We start from the raw sequence: 23,200 nt of genomic DNA, 5'->3' as shown, positions 1-23,200 counted from the left end.
GCTTAAATACAGACTGAAACTCGAGATAAGATTTAAAGAAAAATATGCGAGTGGTCTTGTTTTGCAGAGCTAATACAATATTTGTGGAATGACATCATAATGTTGATAATTGATTAAACATAAGCATTTATTTATACATTCAGATGACTGGCTGACATCGACGACCGTTTGAATTTATTATTCTCCTTATTCCGGGCCCCATATAAAGTGGTGTTTCAGCTCTTAGTTGCAAAAATATGTTTCGCTACATTTTGATACTTAAAAATATCCCTATTAAAGAAGAAATTTTGTAAGAACTGTTGTGAATGAACAATCTGAGTTTTTTTTAATATATATATATATTTTAAATTAAGAACAGGTATATAATTGTGTTTTCAAACAAAAAAGTTATACAATATGTGGTTACCATTCTCTGTAAGAAAGCAATATATTACCTAAGTGATTTTAGCAACTTATATGACAAAATTTTCAGAAGAGCATTTCGCTTTTAATGCCAATAATACTTTTTTCTTTTCGTCACATGTACAACATGCTAAAACTTTAGAAACCGAAAACTACTTGCAAGTGCAAATATTCCAAAGACTCGCATCAGTGAGAAGGCTGCCATCTGTTTCATGGTTTGCCACAATATTTATAAAAATTGACTTGAAACAGCGCTGCAGTTATCCCAAATGCTCGAAACCATGAGTCATTTTAATACGACCGTGCCGATTGGTTTTTAATTTTCTTCACGTTTTCACTGTTCCTTCTTCCTCTTTCCTGATTGAAAACAATAGTTAACAATGTCGTTATTTAAGAATTGTTATTATTCTGTATACTTTTAAATACCTTAAACGTTGATAGATTTAAATTACAAAACTTATGGTTCACTCTTCCTCGCCTATCAGAGGTGTACAACGGTTCATTTGTTTGTATCCATTTTTGTATTCAGGACTGTGTCTATTTCGAGATCAAAAATGTATAAAAAATACTTCACAGCTGAAAGCGAATAATTCAATAGTGTGTACCATGCGTAAGATTATCCTTCATTCCAAATGCGGAGGTCAGTAAGGAATGGAATTTAACCACCTGACATTTAGGAAGCAACCGTTGGGTTTTAGAAATATAATGCGCGTGTGAATTCCATCAGGAAAGCGCACACGCACACGGGAGGGAGTCTTGAAGTTTTGGTAAAGTAATGCAAGTGTGCATGCCAATAGCACAGCACACATGCACATGGGAGGGACTCGTGTCCGGAAGAATATTAGTAATTTTAGTTGGAGGAGCAGAGGGACGAACTCACGGTTCTTTGAGTTTTACTCTGCGTCTTACCGCCGGACTTGTACTAGCAAGGCTATTTAATATACTCATGTTTTAAATAAAGATAACAGATAAAAAAAGAACTTTTGCCCTTGCCTTACACACTGTCGATGTGATATGATTAAAGCAAATAAACCTTCGATTCAGGAAGTTTAGATAGACAGTTTATTTCAAGACACCCATTAAAGTTATGAGTGTTTAAATTGCTGTATTTTAGCTTGATTATATGATCGAAAAATATCTCAAAGCATTTTCATTCAGAAACTACATCTAATAATAGAAACTGGGGATGAAGCAATATCTATCATTTGTGTATATATAGTGCAGTTACAAAAAGTGCATTTCTTCCCTAATGTAATACTAGTATTCATGCAAAATAATTAAACCCCAACATATATGTCATGTAAAGGTAATTATATATTATATTATATATATTTTGCAATTATAAAATGTTAAACAAAAAACAATTTAAAAGTAAAGGATATAGTTTTCAGAGTAATGGAAAAAATTTTATTAGAATTTGACCTGGATATATTTTTTCTCAGTTAGAGCCAGAACTTTTTATTTCAATATATTGAAGCCGGAATTTTCTTTTTCAAGCAAATCTAAAGTCAGGTTTAAAAAAAATGAAATTCCAGTCACATCCCTAACCCATCATAATATACTAGTTTATAATCTTATCTTTGTATTGCAAAATTCAGCTTTTCTAAAAAATGTGTGCACATGATGAAAAACACTTCAGCATCAAAGTATTTTACCAGTGTAATGTATGTATTTTGTAGAAATATTTCTGGGTCACCAAGAGATAGTTTTGTCAGACATACAGCTATCTCTGTAATATAGTTCAGACAGCTGTATATTTAGGTCAAGGCATCATTTCACCAGGAGATATGTTTATTTAGAAAACTGCAGATAACCTTGGAAATATAAAAATATTGTCAACTATTCCAAAAGTTCACAAAAGCCTGATGCTACACATGCAGACAGAATATATTAAAAACAGTCCAGCATAGATGTCAAAAGTACAAACTCGAGAATAATACGTTCATAAGAGGTCCAGTCCAGGTGCAACACTGAGTACAGACAGATTTTATTCAAAACAGTCCAGAATAGATGCCATAAGTACAGACAGACTACTAGTATATTAAAAAAGTCCAATAGAGATACCATAAGTACAGATAGAATAAGTCCATGCAAGTTTCTCAAAAAGTAAACAAAGATTTGTCAGCATCCGAAAATGCGCAATTAACAGGTAATCATAGCTTATTTACTTAAAACTATGCAGTAATGCACGAATACAAACACGCAATTTCCCGAAAAACACTTACAATTCGACATTTGCACTTGTAAATTTGCGATATTTGTCAAAACTTCATGCAGCCGAGTGCAGCAGCAGACATGATGCAGGTCACGTGACTTAAGCTTCGCCCAGAGTTGCCTACCGCAGCTATAGTTATTGCAGAAAAATAGTTTACATTATGTCCCTCGTAGCAATGATTTGTTGCATGTGTAATGAGTTTCTTCTATTTTTTTGCCCTTTTCTCTTGTCCATGCTTAGACGTTTTTTGTATAATCTAATAGTCTTAAAATGGTCACATTTTGCCAGTCAGATGTTGAATGTTGTTGTTTTTTAGACAAAGCCAAAAAAGATTGAAAAGAAATACAGAATATATGCTGCTGAGAGCATGCAGAAGGCCTATGATGCTGTGAGAGAAAAGGGTGTACCTGTGCAACGGGCAGCACTGCAATATGGCGTTCCTGAGCAGACTTTATGAGACAGGGTTAAGGGTATAGTAAATCCTTTAAGTTTCAAGCAAGGTAAAGAGACAGCTTATACTCACGAAGAAGAACCCACCTTGGTAGAACATATTGAAACAATGACTGAGCTGGGTTATGGTATTACTAATGTTCAGCTCCAGCATACTGCTGGTGAACTGGCATACGATCTCGGCAAAAAGAGTAACAATAAGGCAATCAGTAACAATTGGTTATATGCATTCAAGAAAAGATGGGAGCATAGACTTGCTCTTTAAAGCCACAAAAGCTAGATAGTACTAGAGCCCGTTCCACTACACCTGAAGTACTGCAGAACTATTATACAAACCTTAAGCAAGTACATGACAAATATGAACTCCATGATAAGCCTCAAAATATTTACAATGTTGATGAAACTGGTTTGCTGCCTGAACACCGACCACCAAATGTTATTGCACCTATCAACAGTAAACCCCAGGCCATTACTTCACCAAGATCTACCACAATTATATTAATTGGATGTTCAAATGCCATTGGAAATTCTCTCCCACCTTTCCTTGTATTTAAAGGCAAAGGTTATCGTCCAGACCTGATGAAAGGAGCAACTCCTGGTGCAAAATGTGAAATGTCAGAAACTGTATGGTCAAACTCTAATATAGGCCAGTTATATCCTCATGTGAGAGGTCAGGCATCGGGTAATGAGAAAGTCCTTCTGATATATGATGGCCACGGTTCCCATATTAACCAAACATTGATTACATGGGCCAAGGAACATAACATTATTTGTTTTGCCGTACATACTTCGCATCTCCTCCAGCCACTGAACGTTTCCACCTTTGGCCCGTTCAAGTCTCAGTACTATAATGAATGTGCAATTTATATGAGTACACATATTGGCAAAACTGTAACGCGTTTTGACATGTGTCAGATAGCTTGCAAAGTTTATCTAAAAGCAATGACCCCACTCAATATAATGTCAAGGTTAAAAAATACCTGGAATCTTCCCCCTTTGGACCAACAGAAGTTCCCTTACAAAAGCTCCTGCCCGGTGAAGGCTTCAGGGAAGAAAGGCCCCTAGCAAAGTCCAAAGCAATCAAGTCCGGGAAAGAGGCAGTTGAAGAGTTCCTCAAAGTGAAAGTGGAAAAACAAGTAGTAGATGATGGACAATGTAAAACATGTGACTGTGCCTTGAAGAAAAAAGTATCTAAAACTCCAAAACCAAAGCCTGGTCGTAGAGCAATAACAGAAGATAGCTACATAACTGAAATTACAGAAAATGAGAAAGAAAATACACAGTCTGACCACTCTGGAATGAGAATTACAGATGAAACTAATTCAACATCAAGCAAAAGACAAAAAAAAAGCTAAAAAAAAAAAAAAAAAAAAAAAAAAAACAACTCAGTTTAAAATTTACAAGTCAGCACGAGAACCGCAATCCCCAAAACCATCAACAAATGGTTTGAACCTGAAAACAAAGGCTTTATCAGCTGAAGATGGTGATGATTCTTATGGATCCGACACTGGCGAGGAGATAATGGAGCAGGACTTGTGCTGCATATGTAAACGAATATCACCACCAAACTTGAAAGACTTATCTTTCTTGTAGATTGTTATTTGGGCTATGTGCGACAAGTGCGGTCACTGGGCCCATTTAGCCCTGTGTACTTCAGTGCATGTTGTCAGGAGGCATAGTACTTTTCTATGCCCCCAATGTGTGCAGTAGGTAACTGAACTTGTGCAAAAGAAACTCTGTAAATATGTTCCAGTTTAGACGTTTAAATGATTCATAACTTTTAAAGTTTACTTTGTTTTTTTATATGCTAAAGAAAAATAGGATGGTATACAAAAACTATTAATTAAAATACAAACATGCAAACCGACTGTGACAAAATTATAGCAACACATAAAGCAGTCCCCTAACTAAATGCTGAACAGTGTAATTTGTCAAGGTACCCTTCACCATAGAGATCATCAGTCAGTCAGCCAGTCAGAACCATGGATTCAACGAGAAGCCGCCAGCTGTTCCAGACTAATGTAGGTCAACAAACATTTTTCATTTTCTGTTATATCTTGTTGATTTTTTGACTTAGCTTGTTTATATTGAAAAGTTGCAGCTACTTTTTGTTTAAAAACAACATGGTAATACCTAACATCAAATGCGCATGCGCAATTTTGCCGATTAAGAGCCACGGAATTACGAGAACACAACATACAGACAGAATATATTGAGAACAGTCCAGTAGAGATGCCAAAGTTTATTCAGAATATGTTCACAAGAAATCCAGTTCCACGAAGGGAAGAATATGTTCAAAACAGTCCAGCACAGATTATTATTATTATTATTATATCAGATTTATATTGCGTCCTTTTCATGATCAATTTCACATTCAAAGGCGCTTTACATAGTTCAAATGCAGCGACATATGCAGGGCGCATAATTCATCCTCTACTAGTACAGACACAGAGCGATCTGCCCAGAGAGACAGAGTGAGACAAAGCCCCCACGACAGAGAGATCAGAAATCAGATACAGGCTTGTCCGGCTAACTTAGCCTAGCTCGTCTGGGTCTTTAACGTGCCCAGTGTGTAGCACTGATACACGCAAGGATTGCCTGGGTTCCTGACCAGTACACCTCTATTTGGATGGGAAACACTGAAAAGCGTTTCTGAACATTCCCGAGTGGCTGCCGGGGATCGAACCCCCGACCTCAGGATTGGAAGGCCAGTGTGCAAACCATTGAGCTATCCGTCCACCGATGCCACAAGTAAAGACAGCATATATTTACAAGAGGTCCAGTCCAGATGCTACACGAAGAGAAGAATACATTCAAAACAGTCCAGCATAGACGCCACAAGTAAAGACAAAGGTCCAGCCAAGATGTTACAAGTAAAGACAAAGGTCCGGTCAATATGTTACAAGTAAAGTCAGAATATCTACACAAGAGGTCCAGCCAAGATGCTACAAGTACAGACAGAATATATTCAACAGTCCAGTAGAGATGCCATAAGTACAGATAGAATATGTTCACAAGAAGTCCAGCCAAGATGCTACAAATACAGACAGAATATATTCAAAACAATCCGGCACAGATGCCATAAATACAGACAGAATATATTCAAAACAGTCCAGCAGTTTTGTTTGTTTGTTTTGGGTTTAACGCCGTTTTTCAACAGTATTTCAGTCATGTAACGGCGGGCAGTTAACCTAACCAGTGTTCCTGGATTCTGTACCAGTACAAACCTGTTTTCCATAAGTAACTGCCAACTTCCCCACATGAATCAGAGGTGGAGGACTAATGATTTCAGACACAATGTCGTTTATCAAATAGTCACGGAGAACATACGCCTCGCCCGAGGATCGAACTCACGACCCCGCGATCCGTAGACCAACGCTCTTACCTACTGAGCTAAGCGGGCGGGCAAACAGTCCAGTAGAGATGCCATAAGTACAGATAGAATATATTCACAAGAAATCCAGCATAGATGCTACAAATACAGACAGAATATATTCAAAACAGTCCAGTAGAGATGCCATAAATACATATAATAAAATATATTCTCAAGAAGTCTAGCCTAGATGCTATAAATACAGACAGAATATATTCAAAACAATCCAGTAGGGATGTCATAAGTACAGATAGAATATGTTCACAAGAAGTCCAACCCAGATGCTACAAATACAGACAGAATATATTCAAAACAGTCCAGTAGAGATGCCATAAGTACAGACAGAATATATCCAAAACAGTCCAGTAGAGATGCCAGAAGTTCATACAGAATATGTTCACAAGAAATCCAGTCCAGATGCTTCAAAAACAGACAGAATATATTCAAAACAGTCCAGCACAGATGCCATAAATACAGACAGAATAAAAAATGTATATTCAAAACAGTCCAGTAGAGATGCCATAAGTACAGATAAAATATGTTTACAAGAAGTCCAGCCTAGATGCTACAAATACAGACAGAATATATTCAAAACAGTGCAGTAGAGATGCCGTAAGTACAGATAAAACATATTCACAAGAAGTCCAACCTAGATGCTACAAATACAGACAGAATATATTCAAAACAGTCCAGTAGAGATGCCATAAGTACAGATAAAATATATTCACAAGAAATCTAGCCTATATACTACAAATACAGACAGAATATATTCAACACAGTCCAGTAGGGATGTCATAAGTACAGATAGAATATATCCAAAACAGTCCAGTAGAGATGCCAGAAGTTCATACAGAATATGTTCGCAAGAAATCCAGTCCAGAATAAAAAAATGTATATTCAAAACAGTCCAGTAGAGATGCAATAAGTACAGATAGAATATATTTAAAACAGTCCTGTAGAGATGCCATAAGTACAGATATAATATATTCACAAGAAATCCAACCCAGATGCTACAAATACAGACAGAATATATTCAAAACAGTCCAGTAGAGATGCTTCAAGAACAGACAGAATATATTCAAAGCAGTCCAGTAGAGATGCAACAAGTTCATACAGAATATGTTCACAAGAAGTCCAGTCCAGATGCTACAAGTACAGACAGAATATACTCAAAACAGTCCAGAGATGCCATACAGGCAGAATATGTTCACAAGAGGTCCAGTACAGATACTACAAGTAAATGTTCACAAAAGGTCCAGTCAAGATGCTAAATGTACAGACAAATTATATTCAAAACAGTCCATGAGAGATGCCAAAAGTACAGACAGAACATATTCATTAAAATACTGCTAGTATTGATACTTAGTGTCAATCAGTACAAAAGAAATGGTTCACAAAATGTGCCTCTCGACAACAAGAATTGAAAAAAGAAACACCATTGTTTAGAGTTCAGAAGCGAAAAAATGATATGAAGACGACGCAGCCCGAGTGTTATAATAATATATATCTGAACGACATGTAATGATTATTCAAGAGAAAAACACTGTTTGAAATATACCATTTCGATTCTAACACGATATCATTTTTTCATCCTTAACGACATCCACCAAATACTTCCCAGTATTTTTTCAGCGCGGCGATATGATATTTGATATGGTGGCATACAGTCTGTGAGCTTATTGTACAATATTGTCACACTTCCAGTCTTCTTTGTTTAATAGTGTAATGTAGGTCACGAATACACGCAGCGCAAAAACTGATATTTGGCGAATGTACAATTTCATTTCAAATAACTCATAGTTTGGCTTACAAACATTTAGGACAATAATTTGATTAAAATCTTTAATGTATCGATTAGAGAATTTCACTGTAAAGCGACTCCCAAATCTAAAAGGAATTTAACTGCGTGTGGTATTTGAAATATTTTTATGAAAAGTCACAAAAGTTTATAACTCAGATTTTTGAGAAATGTAAACACAAATGCACTTTTAATATTAGGGTATATTTATATGTTTTGCATAGGCATACTTTTCTAAATGCATGTCAATTTCAAATTGTGCTCTGAATAATTCAAGAAAACAAGTGATCAATCCTTGGTGATGCAATCATTACAGAATACCATTGTCAATATCATTTTAACCTTGGCCTTATCCCGATATATTTTTTGAAATAGGTCTACAGATAAACTAACAACTATTGATTTTCAAGTTTACATAAGTCGGCGGGTTCACGGTCATAAAACCTGAATGAATATATGAATTTAAAACAGGCGAAATGATTCATAGTGTCTGGAGATTTTGTTTATACTTTTAAAAAGTTGCAAAGTTGTGCAAATAAAACATAATAAAATGACTTTGCTTCAGAAAAACGTGCTTCAAGGATTATTCATCTATCTGTTAACAGGTGTGTTCTTTTTGACTTTGCAATCTTAATGGAAAACTTAACTATTTAATTTTTATGAATGTTTCATAAATTGAGTGATAAAAATGCATTTATTGGCAAATGCATTTTAAAAATCTCAAGAACACAACATTTTTATATAGTCTTCTGGTCTGAGCAAATGTGTCACGAGAAAATAATGCAAGTATTTCTTCCCCTTTCTAAATTTCTCGCTAGAGCAAACCCATTATTTTAACTGGGGACCATACGCCGCTTTTCATGGAATATTACGCGCTAGTGTATCATTGAAGGCTCTAAGTGCACCTCCGTATGAACACATCTGCGGATGTATCTGATTGTTCTTTTTTTGTACTTGTAGCACGTGTAAATGTTGGGTTCTGTTCAACCCGGGGCTAGAGGACGTAGACAGTAGCATCCATTTCAACCACCGTCCATGAACGGGCTCAATCAAACCGAGCCTGCAACATTTTCGTTTTTGTCGTGTTGAGCGACCTGTGGAGTCTCTACCTTTTCTATTTTATATCATTTTCTGAAAACAGAACGATATGCATTTGTGTCAACTGAATTGGACTTACACCGTAAAGCCAGTGCTATCAAGTAATATCTATACTAAGAATCGCTGGGTAGCTAAGTTCGGACACAGTAAGATCGCTTCGTGTTTTGCATAGAAATATGACAATCTCACTCTCGAACAATTTCTACTCCCAGTAGAAAACAAAGATCTAATCTGAAGTAGAAAACAAAGATCTAATCTGAAGACAATAAACTATGTGTTGTCAGAGAATACTATAATATATAATTGTTTTTTTTTTCGGGGTAAGGGAAGTGGAAGTAATGTGAATTGTTGCACTCCTCAAATAATCTCATCACAACTCGCCTATATTATTCAAAGTTTGAATACCTTGAATGGTTATCAAGTTATGCACTGGACAAAACATTTGACGGTGCTGTGTGGTTGACGTTACCTTTGACCTACAGTGGTTCATGCACTCCGCAAATCGTCTCATTGCGACCTACCTATATGCCAAGGTTGAAGTCAATACCTCGAATGTTTATTACATTATGCTCCTGACGACACGAAATATGAAATGACATGTTTGACCTTTTAGCTCCATTTATGCCCTTCACCTTTGACCTACCGACCTGGTTTATGCGCTCTGCACATCGTCCCATAGCCAAGCGTAAAGTCAATATATTGAGTAGTTGTTACGTTATGCTCTGGACAAGAAATATGAGGGCAAAATTTGACCTTTGAGCTCCATTTAAGACATTGACCTTTGACCTACAGACTCTGCACATCATCTTATTGCTTTCTACCTACATCACTCAGGGAAAGGTACGTTCTAACGTAAGTCAAGTCTCAACGATATCGTGTTGCAAAATATCAACGACACACGATACGGTATCTCAACAATTATGTTACTGTGTCGCTCTATACGCCTACAACATGACAACAATTTCTTTATTTCAAACAAACATCAGCAACAGACATGGTCAGATAATTTTCCTTGTTACCCATTGATCTAGTTGATTTATATTTTATCCAGTCAGACCATGTATACTACAATTTAAAGAAATGAACGTTATTTTAAAACTAAACATAACGCTTATATTTTACTACAATTATATGTGTAGATGTTATTAGATGTTTAACTGTTGTCAGTAGTGATCTTACAATCATTATTGTGCATGTAGTTTAAAAATAAAGCTCGTAGATATTCTTTATAATGTTACGAAGTCTAACAGAATACGTTGCAAACTGTAAACGATGACACAATCCTGTTACCAGCCCTCATCAATGTTTTTTGGAATATTGTTACAGATTTGCAACGAAAATCATAAATAAAGTATTATATATTTCACGTTACTTAGTTTACAGAATTCCAATCGTAAATGTGACTCTTTGTTTGACACAGCATCAGATGCCATAATAATGATTACGTGTCCTTTTAAAGATAAACATGTAGCCTGTGACCTTGACAGTGTATATCAATGAGTCCACAAAACTAGCTATTTCGTCGAAGGTAAATAGTAATAATAGTCCCATAAGAAAAATGTTAAAAGTAAACATGCAAACAAAATTTATATCCAGTTCTGCTTCTCAAATGTACGTATATAAAATATCAGATAATATCAAATCTTTCTCTCTAATTATTTTTCAGAGAACCACGAATCCTACAGACTTTATGAGTAATTTTATGTCTGTTTTCAAAATGGATTTCTACATATATAAAATGTTCTATTTTTACATTCCTACTATATCGCGTGACTAACGCTTTAGGAACCAACATAGCGTATAGACTATAGGAGTAATCTCGCTTAGAAAACTGTTTTCTATCAAATTACTACGTACACAAGATATCCAAAAATAATCGAACAATTATATTTAGATAAATGTTATGCATAGTATGAAATACATCTAAATGTACAGTCTAAATCAACATATGTCTACAATTTACAACTTAAAGTACTAGTACTTTTAAATTTTCTGAATTTGAAAGATTACAAAAAGTGCTAGCTAAGAGACATCCATATCCTTTAAAATAATAACTTCTAGATCTACCAATAACCGCTCGAGATAGAGTAAGTATTCTCATCGGACTGCCCGCTCAACTAATCGAATATTGTTACCAATATATTAATATCATATGATATAGGCAAAGTAAGTTTGAGAGATGAAAAACATACTTGTATTGGTCGTTGGGAAAGTGGGGATGGGCGGTGGTTGGGGAGGGAATTATGAGGGAATGAGAAACAATTTAAGTTAAAAATTAGTGTGAGAAATGTGAAAAAAAAATAGGAAAGGGAAGGACAGCAGGTCAAGTGTGTGTGTGTGTGCGTGTGTGTGTGTGTGTGTTTGTGTGTGTGTGTTGAGGATGGGGAGGGGGTGGGGAGAGAGGGTAGGTGGGGCGTGCGGGGATTGTGGGGATATGAGAGATGCGTACAATCAGGATAAGATATAAGTAAATGCGAGAGATGTAAAAAATAAACAGAAAGAAAAGTGTACGTGTTGCAAGATGAGGAGGGCGGATGCGGGATACTGAAACATGTGAACATATGTATGAACATATGTATGAAATATAAAATATAAGTTAGTGTAAAGAAATATGAGGTATGTAAAAAAGTGGTGGTTTTATTTGGAGGAGGTGGGGGTAATTAGTAGGGAGTCGGGGGTTTTCTGGGGGTAGAGGAATGATTTGTAAGCGTAAGTGCGGATAGGCGTTAGACGTGTGGATAGGATGGATACCAGTAACATTATGCGTCTTAGCTAAATAGAGCAGTTTAACTATTTATCAATCGTTATATGAGATTTAATGACTGTAGGGGAAGTAGATATACTTTAACCAGCAATATTACATGTTTTGACCACAGTGGCCTGCGAGGTACCTGACCTTAAACTGTCGAATCTTTGCCGCTTAACAAGACCAAATCTTATGTGATATTTGAAAATTATAGAGACAGCAGTTACAAATGATCATAAAATTGTGAAACTTCCCAAAGAACTTTTGCCTACACTATAAAAATATTTGCCCCAGTGACATTGACCTTTAAGATATGTTACCCTAAATTACCAGATATCTAATCCTTTCCTATTCCCTTATGTGAAGTTTGATGATAGGGGCAGTGGTTAAGAAGATATAGTGAAATTGATAAGCTTGCAATAAAGCTTGAAAACAACAGCGACACAGACGACGACCCCGACGCCGACGCCGACGACAGGGCGAGTACAACAGCAATCCTTATTCTTCGAGTAATCGAGGTAAAAAAGGGGAGAAAAATAGATGAATGCAGCGCAGTGCCAGGTTATATAAACATTGCAAGCTTAAGTATGTGAAGCCAATGCAAACATATTTATTACAAAACTCAAGTTAACATCTAACGGGAGAGATCTTTATCAAGGATGCCTTATGGCGGAACAAAGACTGTAGACATATATACGCTCAAACACTACCAAATATCAACGTGTTTGGACCATGTCTCCCCTTGATTTGGTCATTTAAGGCAGTTTTACTGTTAAATTCGCATGTGTCATTCTTAAATGCTTTTTTCTCTCCGTATAATGCAATGTGCGTTTTAAGACTTGTTGTATAACCGAAATCTTAACTACATGTATTACACGCATAAGGTCTTGAATCTAGGTGTTCGTCTTTGTGCCTTAAATAACAAAGTTTTTCATAAAACTGTTGTCCACATATTTCACATGTGTAGTTTTGAATGTTTAAACATATCTTTGTAGGGCAAATCTGTTGTTGAAGTACTTGCTACAAAATTCACATAACATTTTCAAACCTTTATAAAACTGACAGTGCGTGATGTCTAAGGTCGTACACATCTGAAAAGGATTTCTTCATTTGCAACATTTGGCAACTATTTTGCCATGAACGCGTGAATGTCTGTATGAATTTTCCCTATATACAGTTAGATATTTGCGCTTTATACAATGGAATACCTTTTTTATCAGCTTTTGCCTAGTAAATGAATGAAAATTGTTAGTCTCTACACATATCTTGTGTTCAATGCCTATGCTTCTATCTTCCACACTATGTTTTATTCATCACATAAAAATGCTGTGTTTCCATTGTCAAAAGTAACTGGACTTCATCTTTTCAGAAATGATTGTGTCAAAGCGCCCGGGCAATAACAAAGATCATGAAAAATGGAATGTAAACTATTACCCTAAACCGACCATAGGTGTCAAACATTTAGACATGAACTTGAAATGTAGTAATAAATACCAACTGATTGACGTCGAGGTCATTGCTGGGAAGAAATTTTTTGAAGACAATCAAGAAGAATATGTGTTCGGATATACACCTTCGCTAATCTTCAACGTTAACAACTGCTATTGGAACCAAGGTTGCACTATCACATTCCCGCAAGACCTTATGGTCACTTGTGTTACTGTTAAAAATACAGATAGCAAAGGCGCTATTGTTGTGCCGAATGAAGGGTTCAGTTTTAAAACGTGTGCAATGGAAAATGTTCAATTTCTCAATCCAGTGCACGCCAAATGCATAAAAATAAAGGGTATGTTGGCTGTTTTAAACTATGGATATGATAAAGTCAAACAAGTTTGCATAAAAAGAAGATATAACTTTAAATTGTCTTTATATATTTTATATTGTAGTATATGATGTTTAATTATGTCAGGAACATATCATTTGTATAGGATCTACAGTTCTCAACCATTTGAGTAGAATGTAATCTTTATGTAGTTCAGTTGGTATTAACGCATGTTTTACCCTCAAATTAGTGTTCTGTTTTTTTTTTCGTTTTCAGTTGTGAAGAATATTTGCGAATTGAAAAATGGGAAACGTAAATGCACGAATAAACTTCCAAAACGGAAAGGAATGATAAAGAGTCACGAGTCATTCCCATGGAATTACGACGAAACGTACCGAAACCTTGTGTGGAAATATAACTTTCCTTTGACAGACAAGAAACAGAAAGTACTTGTAATTGGCTTAAAATCCGTACACGTATGCGAAGACGATCGCTTGGTCTTAAGAACAAACAAAGGGGAAATGGATATTGCAGAAATGGAAGAAAACAAACATTTGAGTTTTAAAAAACAAGATCATGGATTTTTAGAACTAGAATTCAGTGTAGCTTCAGACAGCAAGGGGTGCGGCGGATTTCTAATCTGCTACAACGGTAATATATTAACTTTGTACTGATCTTAGCATATTTTCTGTCGTCCTTACTGTTTCCTGTTTATTTCCATCTCTTACAGCAGTATTTATAGTAGAGTAAGACAAAGCATACAAGCATATACATCTTGTTTCGAATGTGGCTTTCTGAAATTAAACAAGAGGACCATGATGGCCCTATATCGCTCACCTGTTAAAGAAAGCCTCAGAATCCTCAAGATAAACATTCTGACCAAGTTTTATGGAGATAGGGTCATAAATGTGGCCTCTACAAAGGACAGGAACAACAAAGGGAAGAAATTTAACCAAAAAGAAAAAAAAAATTCTTACAAGGTACAGATATGTCAAAATACACATAAAAATTGGAGGTTCCATCCATGATGTACCACTGAAAAGTGGTCTCGGTTTTCCTTACAGCCAATAATAAAAAAGTTACTAAAACTAAGCTATTAGTAACGAAAAAGGAAGTAATAATTATTAAAAAAAAAAATATTGTACATTGTAAGTGACAAAAAGAAGGATCTGCCAAATAAAAACAAGAGCACTGCAATGCAACGCAAATGCAGAGCAATATACACACAAAACAAAGTCATATGACCTTTGACCCCTAAGTGTGACCTTGACCTTGAAGTGAGGCATCCGAAACATGCGCTCTGCACGTCGTTTCGATGAGGTGAACATTTGTGTCATGTTTCTTTGAAATCCTTCAAGGGGTTCAAGAGTTACAGAGCGGAAGGGAAATTGCTAACCAACAGACAGACAGACGGACACCAAGGCGATAACATAATACGTCTCTTCGGAAGTATAAAAAGGAATCGAGATCTTATGGTGATACAAGTTGTGTGCAAGTTTGGTTAAAATCAAATCGTAAATGAAGCTGCTATTGTGCAGACAAGGTCAAAATAGCTATTTTTTGCCCTTTCAGGGGCCATAACTCTGGAACCCATTATTTGATCTAGCCGGTTCAAGAAAGGAATCGAGATCTTATGGTGACACAAGTTTTGTGCAAGTTTGATTAAAATCAAATCATAAGTGAAGCTGCTATTGTGCAGACAAGGTCAAAATAGCTAATTCTGGACCTATCAGGGGCCATAACTCTTGAACCCATAAAGGAATCTAGCCAGTTCAAGATAGGAACCAAGATCTTGTGGTGATACAAGTTGTGTGCAAGTTTGGTAAAAATCAAATCATAAATGAAGCTGCTATTGTGCAGACAAGGTCAAAATAGCTAATTTTGGCCCTTTCAGGGGCCATAACTCTGGAACCCATAATGGGATCTGGTAAGTTCAAGAAAGAAACCAAGATCTTATGGTGATACAAGTTGTGGGCAAGTTTGGTTAAAAATAAAATTATAAATGAAACCACAATCGTGCAGACAACAAATTGTTGACGGACGGACGCACGCACGCACGCACAGACGACGGACGAAGGACGGTGACCACAAAAGCTCACCTTGTCACTATGTGACAGGTGAGCTAAAAAGAAACACACATGTACACTCAAAAATAAAATATCTACTAAAACATATATGCTGAAAAGTAGACATGTTATAAGCATCTGTCCGATTGAGTTTGTACGTTATTTCTAAGCACTTTTTGTGTTAGCCTTTCTACCTCAGTGTTTAGTGTATCTTTACAAAGTAAAATGAAATCGGATTTTTTTTCAAAGGTATTAAAAAATGTTATTTGCTCGAAACACCGAGGCAGCAGAATTTCAAAATGTCAATAGCAAATGTATATGTTGCTTTTTGTAGAGATAAAGAAGAAGAAATTAAACAGATACGACGGAAAAAAGCGAAACGTGTGTGACGACCTGTTCAGCAAGAAGAAACTGATTCCTAATCTTGAAACGATGGGAGTGTCTTAAAATTAAATGCTTCAGCAAACATTCGAACAGTTCTCTACTGTGTCATTGTATATTTTTCAATCTGCTACATTTTTAAAAGTACAACGGCCTACACAGCATAAGTAAATGATATACTGATAGCCAGTCACTACGAAAAAGCACGAGTATCTTTTACAGTATTCCAGGAAATCCTCAATGCTCAGTGTTTAAATAAATAAACTCTTTATACATTTCTTTAAAATGCTATATTCTAAAGGACATTGTCCTCTAACCCTTATGCAGCATAACAATGGTCTTTTCCCCGATTTTTGTTTTAATTCAAAATACACTGAGGATATTACATGAGTGTCTTTTCATATTGAATTTATTAAACTCGTTGAAAAAAATAATAAAATGCGAGGCTCTGCCGGGCATTCTATCAATTTTATTCAACGCGTTTGATAAATTCAATGTGGAAAGTAGATGTTAGCTTTTCCTGACAAAACATAAAATATCTACTTTCTTTAACTATTATAAACAAGTCAATTTGACCAACGTCTCCGATACTTTAAACGACGTCGACCTCAAAGCGTTATTACACTAACTTTAGTAGTGTTTTATCAAAATGTATTTAGCTTTTCCGCGACGTCAAACATGTGATGAATTGAGGATATTTGTTTGTTTCAGTGTAAGATCAAAATATATTTCACCGAGTGAACACTATAATGCAATATTTTCACGAGTGGCGCAGCTGAAACAAACAATATTTCTTTTTATTTTATATGCTTTTAATGGTTTTAACCAAAGTATATCCAGTTTGTCCGCGCAACGTCACGTGCATGGCACCATGACGTCATAATGCCATGACGTCAGAATATCTTTGTAGAAAAACTGTAAATAGTTCTATTACATTTCCTGATTTATTTAAGAAATAATAAATCTGTTCCTATATTTTATCAGTTAATAAAAAATGGGCAGGAGTTTGGATGCGTAATAATTAAATCACGAGTGCGTAGCACTCGTGATTTAATTATTCGCATCCAAACGACTGCGCATGTTTTATTAATTGATAAAATTATTGGAACATATTTATTATTTCGATTCTAACAACACAAATAATTCGCATTTTACAGTACTACATTTTCAGCGTAATACGTCATACGGGTCATATGCTGTTACAATTTCCCCCCTATGGTTAGAGAGTGTTGCAGAGCCAATGGAACGTATAGATATTTGTTTCTTTTTTATCAGAATTTTGAGAAGTATTCATAAATTAGTAATCTAACATCTCGCAAACTAATTATGAACATAATCATCAAGTTAGGCGAGTTAACCCTGTGTTACGAGTGACGAGCTTAACTTTTATATGACGTCACATCATTATGACGTCATACTTTTATGTCATACATTTATGACGTCACCGCTGAATCATAATTAAGCTAATTGAATTCGCTCGTAGAGATGAGAACGTGTTTTATGGACCTACATATAAGTCATTATGACTTTTTATTATATTTATGTTTTTGAAATGCTGTTTTCAACCGTTTGGCCCTGAAATAATTCGTATGTAATGGAACTGAAGTAGAAGCTCTTATGTTACAATCACAGGGGTGTGAAATGTAACAGCCAACCATATTTTATCGTAGATTCATGTATAGGCGATTTCGCTATATGTTTATTTAGCAATTGCTGCGGATCGTGTTAGAATTTACATTTTGTTATGATAGAATGTATATATTTATAATCTTGTTAGTATTTTCATACATCTAGAGCTATATTTTTTCATTTTTCTAAAACATCTTGAATTAACTTTCTGTAATTTTCATACTATTTTAAAGTATAATCCTTCATGTACATGAAGGGTAGTCAATGGTCATCTTTTGTGCTATCGTTTCTGAGATATGCATCGTAGAATACTAGCACTAAAATGTCCCATTGTACCCCGAAACCGGGGCACCACGGGACACATCATGGCAACCATGGGACAGTGACAGATATAAACAAATCTATAAACTCTATTTCATCTTGACTGCAATGATAACATTTGCTTAAACATCAACATCAAGAAAAGACCAATCAAATGCCATTTAATTACAATTACAGACTTACCTTTAACTTGAAACAACCTTATCTGTTTATTAACTGCTCAAAAAGTGTAAAATGACACACTCAATTTAAGGTATTAGATCACTAATAGTAATGTTTACAAAATGGCCTGTGCTTGTTATATTCCGAAAGATAACCGTGTTTTGCACTATTTTGCAACTTTTAAACAACTTTTACCGTGCCGTTTTTTTTTTTTTATAAATTTTGTATAACTTATGGTATCTCTTCAAGCTCAAGTAGAGACAAATTTCAAAGTGATAGTCACTATCCAAAACGTTTGCAGAGAACTCATTTTACCATTAATTTTGATAAAAGAAACATCAAACTATTGGAAAACAATTATAAAACACAAAATAAAAATGACAATATCATTTTTTTATGGTGCCTCAAGTAAACGGATTTAATGAGACAGAATTCATACTTCAACATTGGAAAAATAAGTGTGTTTCTGTTTTGAATTTTGCTTACTCCATTTAAAAAATAACCTTAGGGCAGACGTAAAACCTACCTAAGTTTCTTCAACAATATATAATCTAAGAGTGAAAGCAAAATACAGAACTTTCACCGCGTGTAACTCAATCTTTTTAAAGATGTGTAACTCTACCCCTTCTGTTTAAGTAGTAAATTCACATTGAACACCAAGAAATCGCTTATAAGATTCATCTTTTTCCATTTTTGTACAAGAAATCAATAATAAGTCTTGAAAGATGTAAAAACGTACTAGAAAAAAGGAAAATAAGGGGGAAAAAATTTGGTCCCAGTAGGGCTTGAACCTACGCCCCCTCCTAATTGCAGTAAAAGTAGGTTTATCGTAGGAATTGAGTACTCTTCAAAAAGGAGGTTCTCTATTAGTGATCTAATACCTTAAATATAAACACATCTATGATGATTACTTCATCTTGAACTGCAATGATAATTCTAAAAGATCACCATCAAGACACACACAGATCAAATGTCATTTACTTACAATGACAGACCTTCCTTTAACCTGAAACAACATTTATGCCTTAGGTGTAAAACAATACAACAGTATATAGAATTATGTTTATTAACTTCTCAACTTAAAGTATGAACTGACTTCTCATAACTGATTTATCCAGTAATGGCATGTTAACACTCTTCACGCCTTTACTGAGAAATAGTGAGTTAGCTAAGAGGTCAGTGTTGTTATATTTTCTGGTCCTTTGGGATCATGGAGTCCATTCAATAGATTTGTAATAGGGTTCCGCTTAAGCCATGCTAGGAGGCGTTAGAGGTGTTGCACATTTTATTACCTCTCATGAACAGAATCAAACCGAGTCTGCTTTTATTCTTTTTTTGGTTGCATTCTATGCTTCCAAAGGATCTTTTTACAGATTTTATTCTACATTGTATGCATTAATTTACCAATGTAATAACTTGTGTTTTTTTCCAGCTGCACTTAACACTGTCCCATGGTGCCCAATTGCATGTGTCCCATCGGGCCCAAACCCCATCACCCTTACATTTTCAAAAAATATGAAGGTTATCTGCTTCACTGAGATTAAACATTTTGTGAAATTATCAATCAATGTGTGCTTTATAAACAGTGATATAGAAATGATTTCAAAGAGTTCACTGCAGACTGTACGTGATAATACTTTGAATTAAGCTTTTTTACTCGGAGTAGTAAATCAAAGCCTTGAAATGTCTGATGGTTGCGGGTTGTTGGTAAATTTATTTTCTGTTTAAATGCAAGTCTATGATTATACATGAATGAGAAACAAATACAAATTTAATGTGCCTCATATCTAAGATGAACTCTGCCTGACCAAGCTTGTGATGTAACCATGGGCTGGAATGCCTTATCATTGATAGATCTTGTATAATCTAAATGGTCAGTGCTAGTGGATAAAGTTTGAATAAGAACTGCTTGTTCATTGATAATTCATCCGCATTGTTCATGAATGGGACTATTTTGTGTAGCACGTGAACATCCTTTGGATGTGATTTGGAATCAAATAAAGATGCTATGATTGTCAGAAATACACTTTAACTTTGGTAGCGGGATAAACCCGCAACCAAAAAATGAAAAAACTCAACTGAAGTTTTATTCTAAATCCTCCCACCTTCAAACTCCGTATAAAAAACAGCTTGAGAAAGGCAAGATTTTTAGCAATTCAGATAGATTAGTTTATTTTCCAGGAAAAAAATTACATCTGATGTCCCATGGTGCCCCTGTCTCCCCTATATCTTTACTGAAGTATATTTTGCAAGGAATGTTCTATTATTTCTACATCTATACGGAGATACTCCCAACAATCAATTTCTGATCATAACTGGGAGTATAGATCTAATTCATATTCTTTCGCATTCAATTGTAGTTCCGTACCAGTGAAAAATAAAAATGGCATTTCACTGTTTAAAATATCAACTTTATTTCACTGATAAATTTCAGTAGTCTATTTCACCGAAGAGCATAAAATATTTTTTATTTTATTTTATGTCTCCATTTAACACTGCCGCCAAACATTTTTATGATGGCACATTTACAATTTGATGTGTTATTGGCGTAACGCTTACACTTGATGGTTTAAGAAAATGTAGCTTGAAATATACGTACATGTAAGTGATAAAATTCAAAATAGAAAAAGAACAAAAATTGGGCCGGATAACGTCACACGACGTTGCATTTACTTATTACTGGTCCAAAGAAAATATGATTTTGGCATATCAAATAAGTATTCCCTAATCTACGATATAGATAGAGTTTATGAAGTGAATTCTTTGTGAAAAGGAAACCGTAAGGGAGGGAAACGGAGCGTAGCTGAATGACCAACCGAGGTTTCTTTTTCTCGAAGAATTCTCTTCATGGACTCTATCTGACATAGTGTGAAATCTACGTTTGACCAATCGGAATTGCAGTGTCAGTCGTGTCGACGCTCTTTGAACAGCGTGTAGACTGTTCTTCGAAAATTATTGCTACAGTCACATTGGTCTTCGGGAATAAGAAGCCATATTATTTGAAAAATAACTTGCTCTGACTGGTAGAAACAGTTCCATTTATTTTGATGATCACTTTTCCTGAGATTGATTGAACATCACTCGTAATCAGTACGTGTATTTGGTAAAATGGTTATCTATGTTTTGTCACTAGAAGTACTTGTTGTACCTGTAGCGATGAAATTTGTAACATATTGATTAAATCTTATACTCCATTTAATTGTGTATATTTTACCATATAAATATTTTATTCTCAAACTTTGATCTAGGTAACAGTTACAGACATAAAATTACTTTGAGTGTGAAATAAGCAATTGTACTGTCTTCTGCACGACGTACTAATCATTTAGGACAAAGTGACAGTTTGGCAAACTGGTATAAACACGTTTATTATTTTGATACTTGATATTATATTTTTCAAAGTTATTTTTTATTAAATTCTCAGTATGTATTCATCACATAAACATGAGATACACATTCCAATATTAATAAAGACAAATGATCAGTAGATGACAACTCTTATTCAAGAACGTGAAAGAAGGAATCAGGTTTAAGTTTCATCTTAGGAATTTGTATTCATATATAACTTTTATTCAGAATCTATACAGTAGTTCATTACGACATATCAAATTTAGTATTTAAGATCCGGTATTTGATTTTACTTCATCGTAACCTAGTCTGTAGGCCTAATTAAAAAATTTAATTATCTCACTCAGTAGCTAGGTTTTTGATTGGTCAGTCATTTGCACGCGCTTCTGTGTATAATTATAATGATTACTGAACAGATCCATAGACAGACAGACAGACAGACAGACAGACAGACATTTTTATTTCAAATCAGATAGGCTAAATAGCCCATGATGACATACATGGTCACAAATACATATATGTTACTAGGTCAGACATATGAGTTATTGTGTCATAATCATTGACCGTGTGATTTTTGAGAAAAGCATGCTTTATTTACTTTTGAAGTCCCTCCAATCTGACGAAAGAACTTGATCTTCTAAACGAAGATCTGAGAATGACCTATTCACATTCATCTTTCAGTAGATTTGGATTTCCGAAATTGCTATTTTCATTTTCGCAAATCTATTTTGGTGGTGGACGGATAGCTCAGTGGTTTGCACACTGGCCTTCCAATCCTGAGGTCGGGGGTTCGATCCCCGGCAGCTACTCGGGAATTTTCAGAAACGCTTTTAGAGGTGCACTGGGCACTTTAAGAATCAGGCTGTCTATTCGCAACGAGCTAGGCTAGGTTAGCCGGACAAGCCTGTATCTGATTTCTGATCTCTCTGTCGTGGGGGCTTTGTCTCACTCTTTCCCTCTGGTCAGATCGCTCTGTGTCTGTACTAGAAGAGGATGAATTATGCGCCCTGTGTGGCTGCATTTGAACTATGTAAAGGGCCTTTGAACGTGAAATTGATCATGAAAAGGGCGCTATATAAATCTGGTATAATAATAATAATAATATTTTTATTTGAGCCAGTCAGTTGTTTCAACAAGCAATTGGCTGAACCATCAAAATAGCGCCGAATGTCAAAGGGTGAGAAAACTGTGTAGTAAGTCTGGGGCTCGAACCCGGGACCCCTCGCTTACAAGGCGAGTGCCCTACTGACTGAGCTAACCGGCTGTCTGACACCTTACGTGACCACGTCCGTACCGTGACATATGATTTCTCTCAAAACACGAGGGCGTAGTCGCGATGTGGTCGTCATAAGAATTGTAAATATGAAAAACCCAGGCTAAATATATATATTTTTTAACTTCTACTTTTACATACAAAATGTTGTAAGTAAGGCGCTGATTGGCTAGCGG

The 23,200-nt window shown here is 35.4% G+C and overlaps 1 protein-coding gene across 1 annotated transcript; it reads left to right on the top strand.

Moving 5' to 3' along the window:
* Positions 1-8,631: 8,631 nt before the first annotated feature.
* Positions 8,632-16,570, top strand: LOC123552300 (uncharacterized). The gene is made up of 4 exons (XM_045341853.2): positions 8,632-8,843; positions 13,452-13,868; positions 14,121-14,495; positions 16,245-16,570. Exons 1-4 carry the CDS (start codon positions 8,789-8,791, stop codon positions 16,355-16,357), a joined length of 960 nt encoding a protein of 319 aa, XP_045197788.2. The 5' UTR covers positions 8,632-8,788; the 3' UTR covers positions 16,358-16,570.
* The last annotated feature ends 6,630 nt before the right edge of the window (positions 16,571-23,200 follow it).

The sequence above is a fragment of the Mercenaria mercenaria genome, chromosome 4 (assembly GCF_021730395.1).
Source record: "Mercenaria mercenaria strain notata chromosome 4, MADL_Memer_1, whole genome shotgun sequence".
NCBI classification, from domain to species: domain Eukaryota; kingdom Metazoa; phylum Mollusca; class Bivalvia; order Venerida; family Veneridae; genus Mercenaria; species Mercenaria mercenaria.
This window is presented reverse-complemented; position numbering and strand designations above follow the sequence as displayed.

Coding starts and splice junctions, on each gene's coding strand:
- LOC123552300 (XM_045341853.2), top strand. CDS start 8,789: ATGACTTTGCTTCAGAAAAACGTGCTTCAAGGATTATTCATCTATCTG. Junction 8,844..13,451: donor ATTCATCTATCTGTTAACAG/GTGTGTTCTTTT, acceptor TCATCTTTTCAG/AAATGATTGTGTCAAAGCGC. Junction 13,869..14,120: donor CAAATGCATAAAAATAAAGG/GTATGTTGGCTG, acceptor TTTCGTTTTCAG/TTGTGAAGAATATTTGCGAA.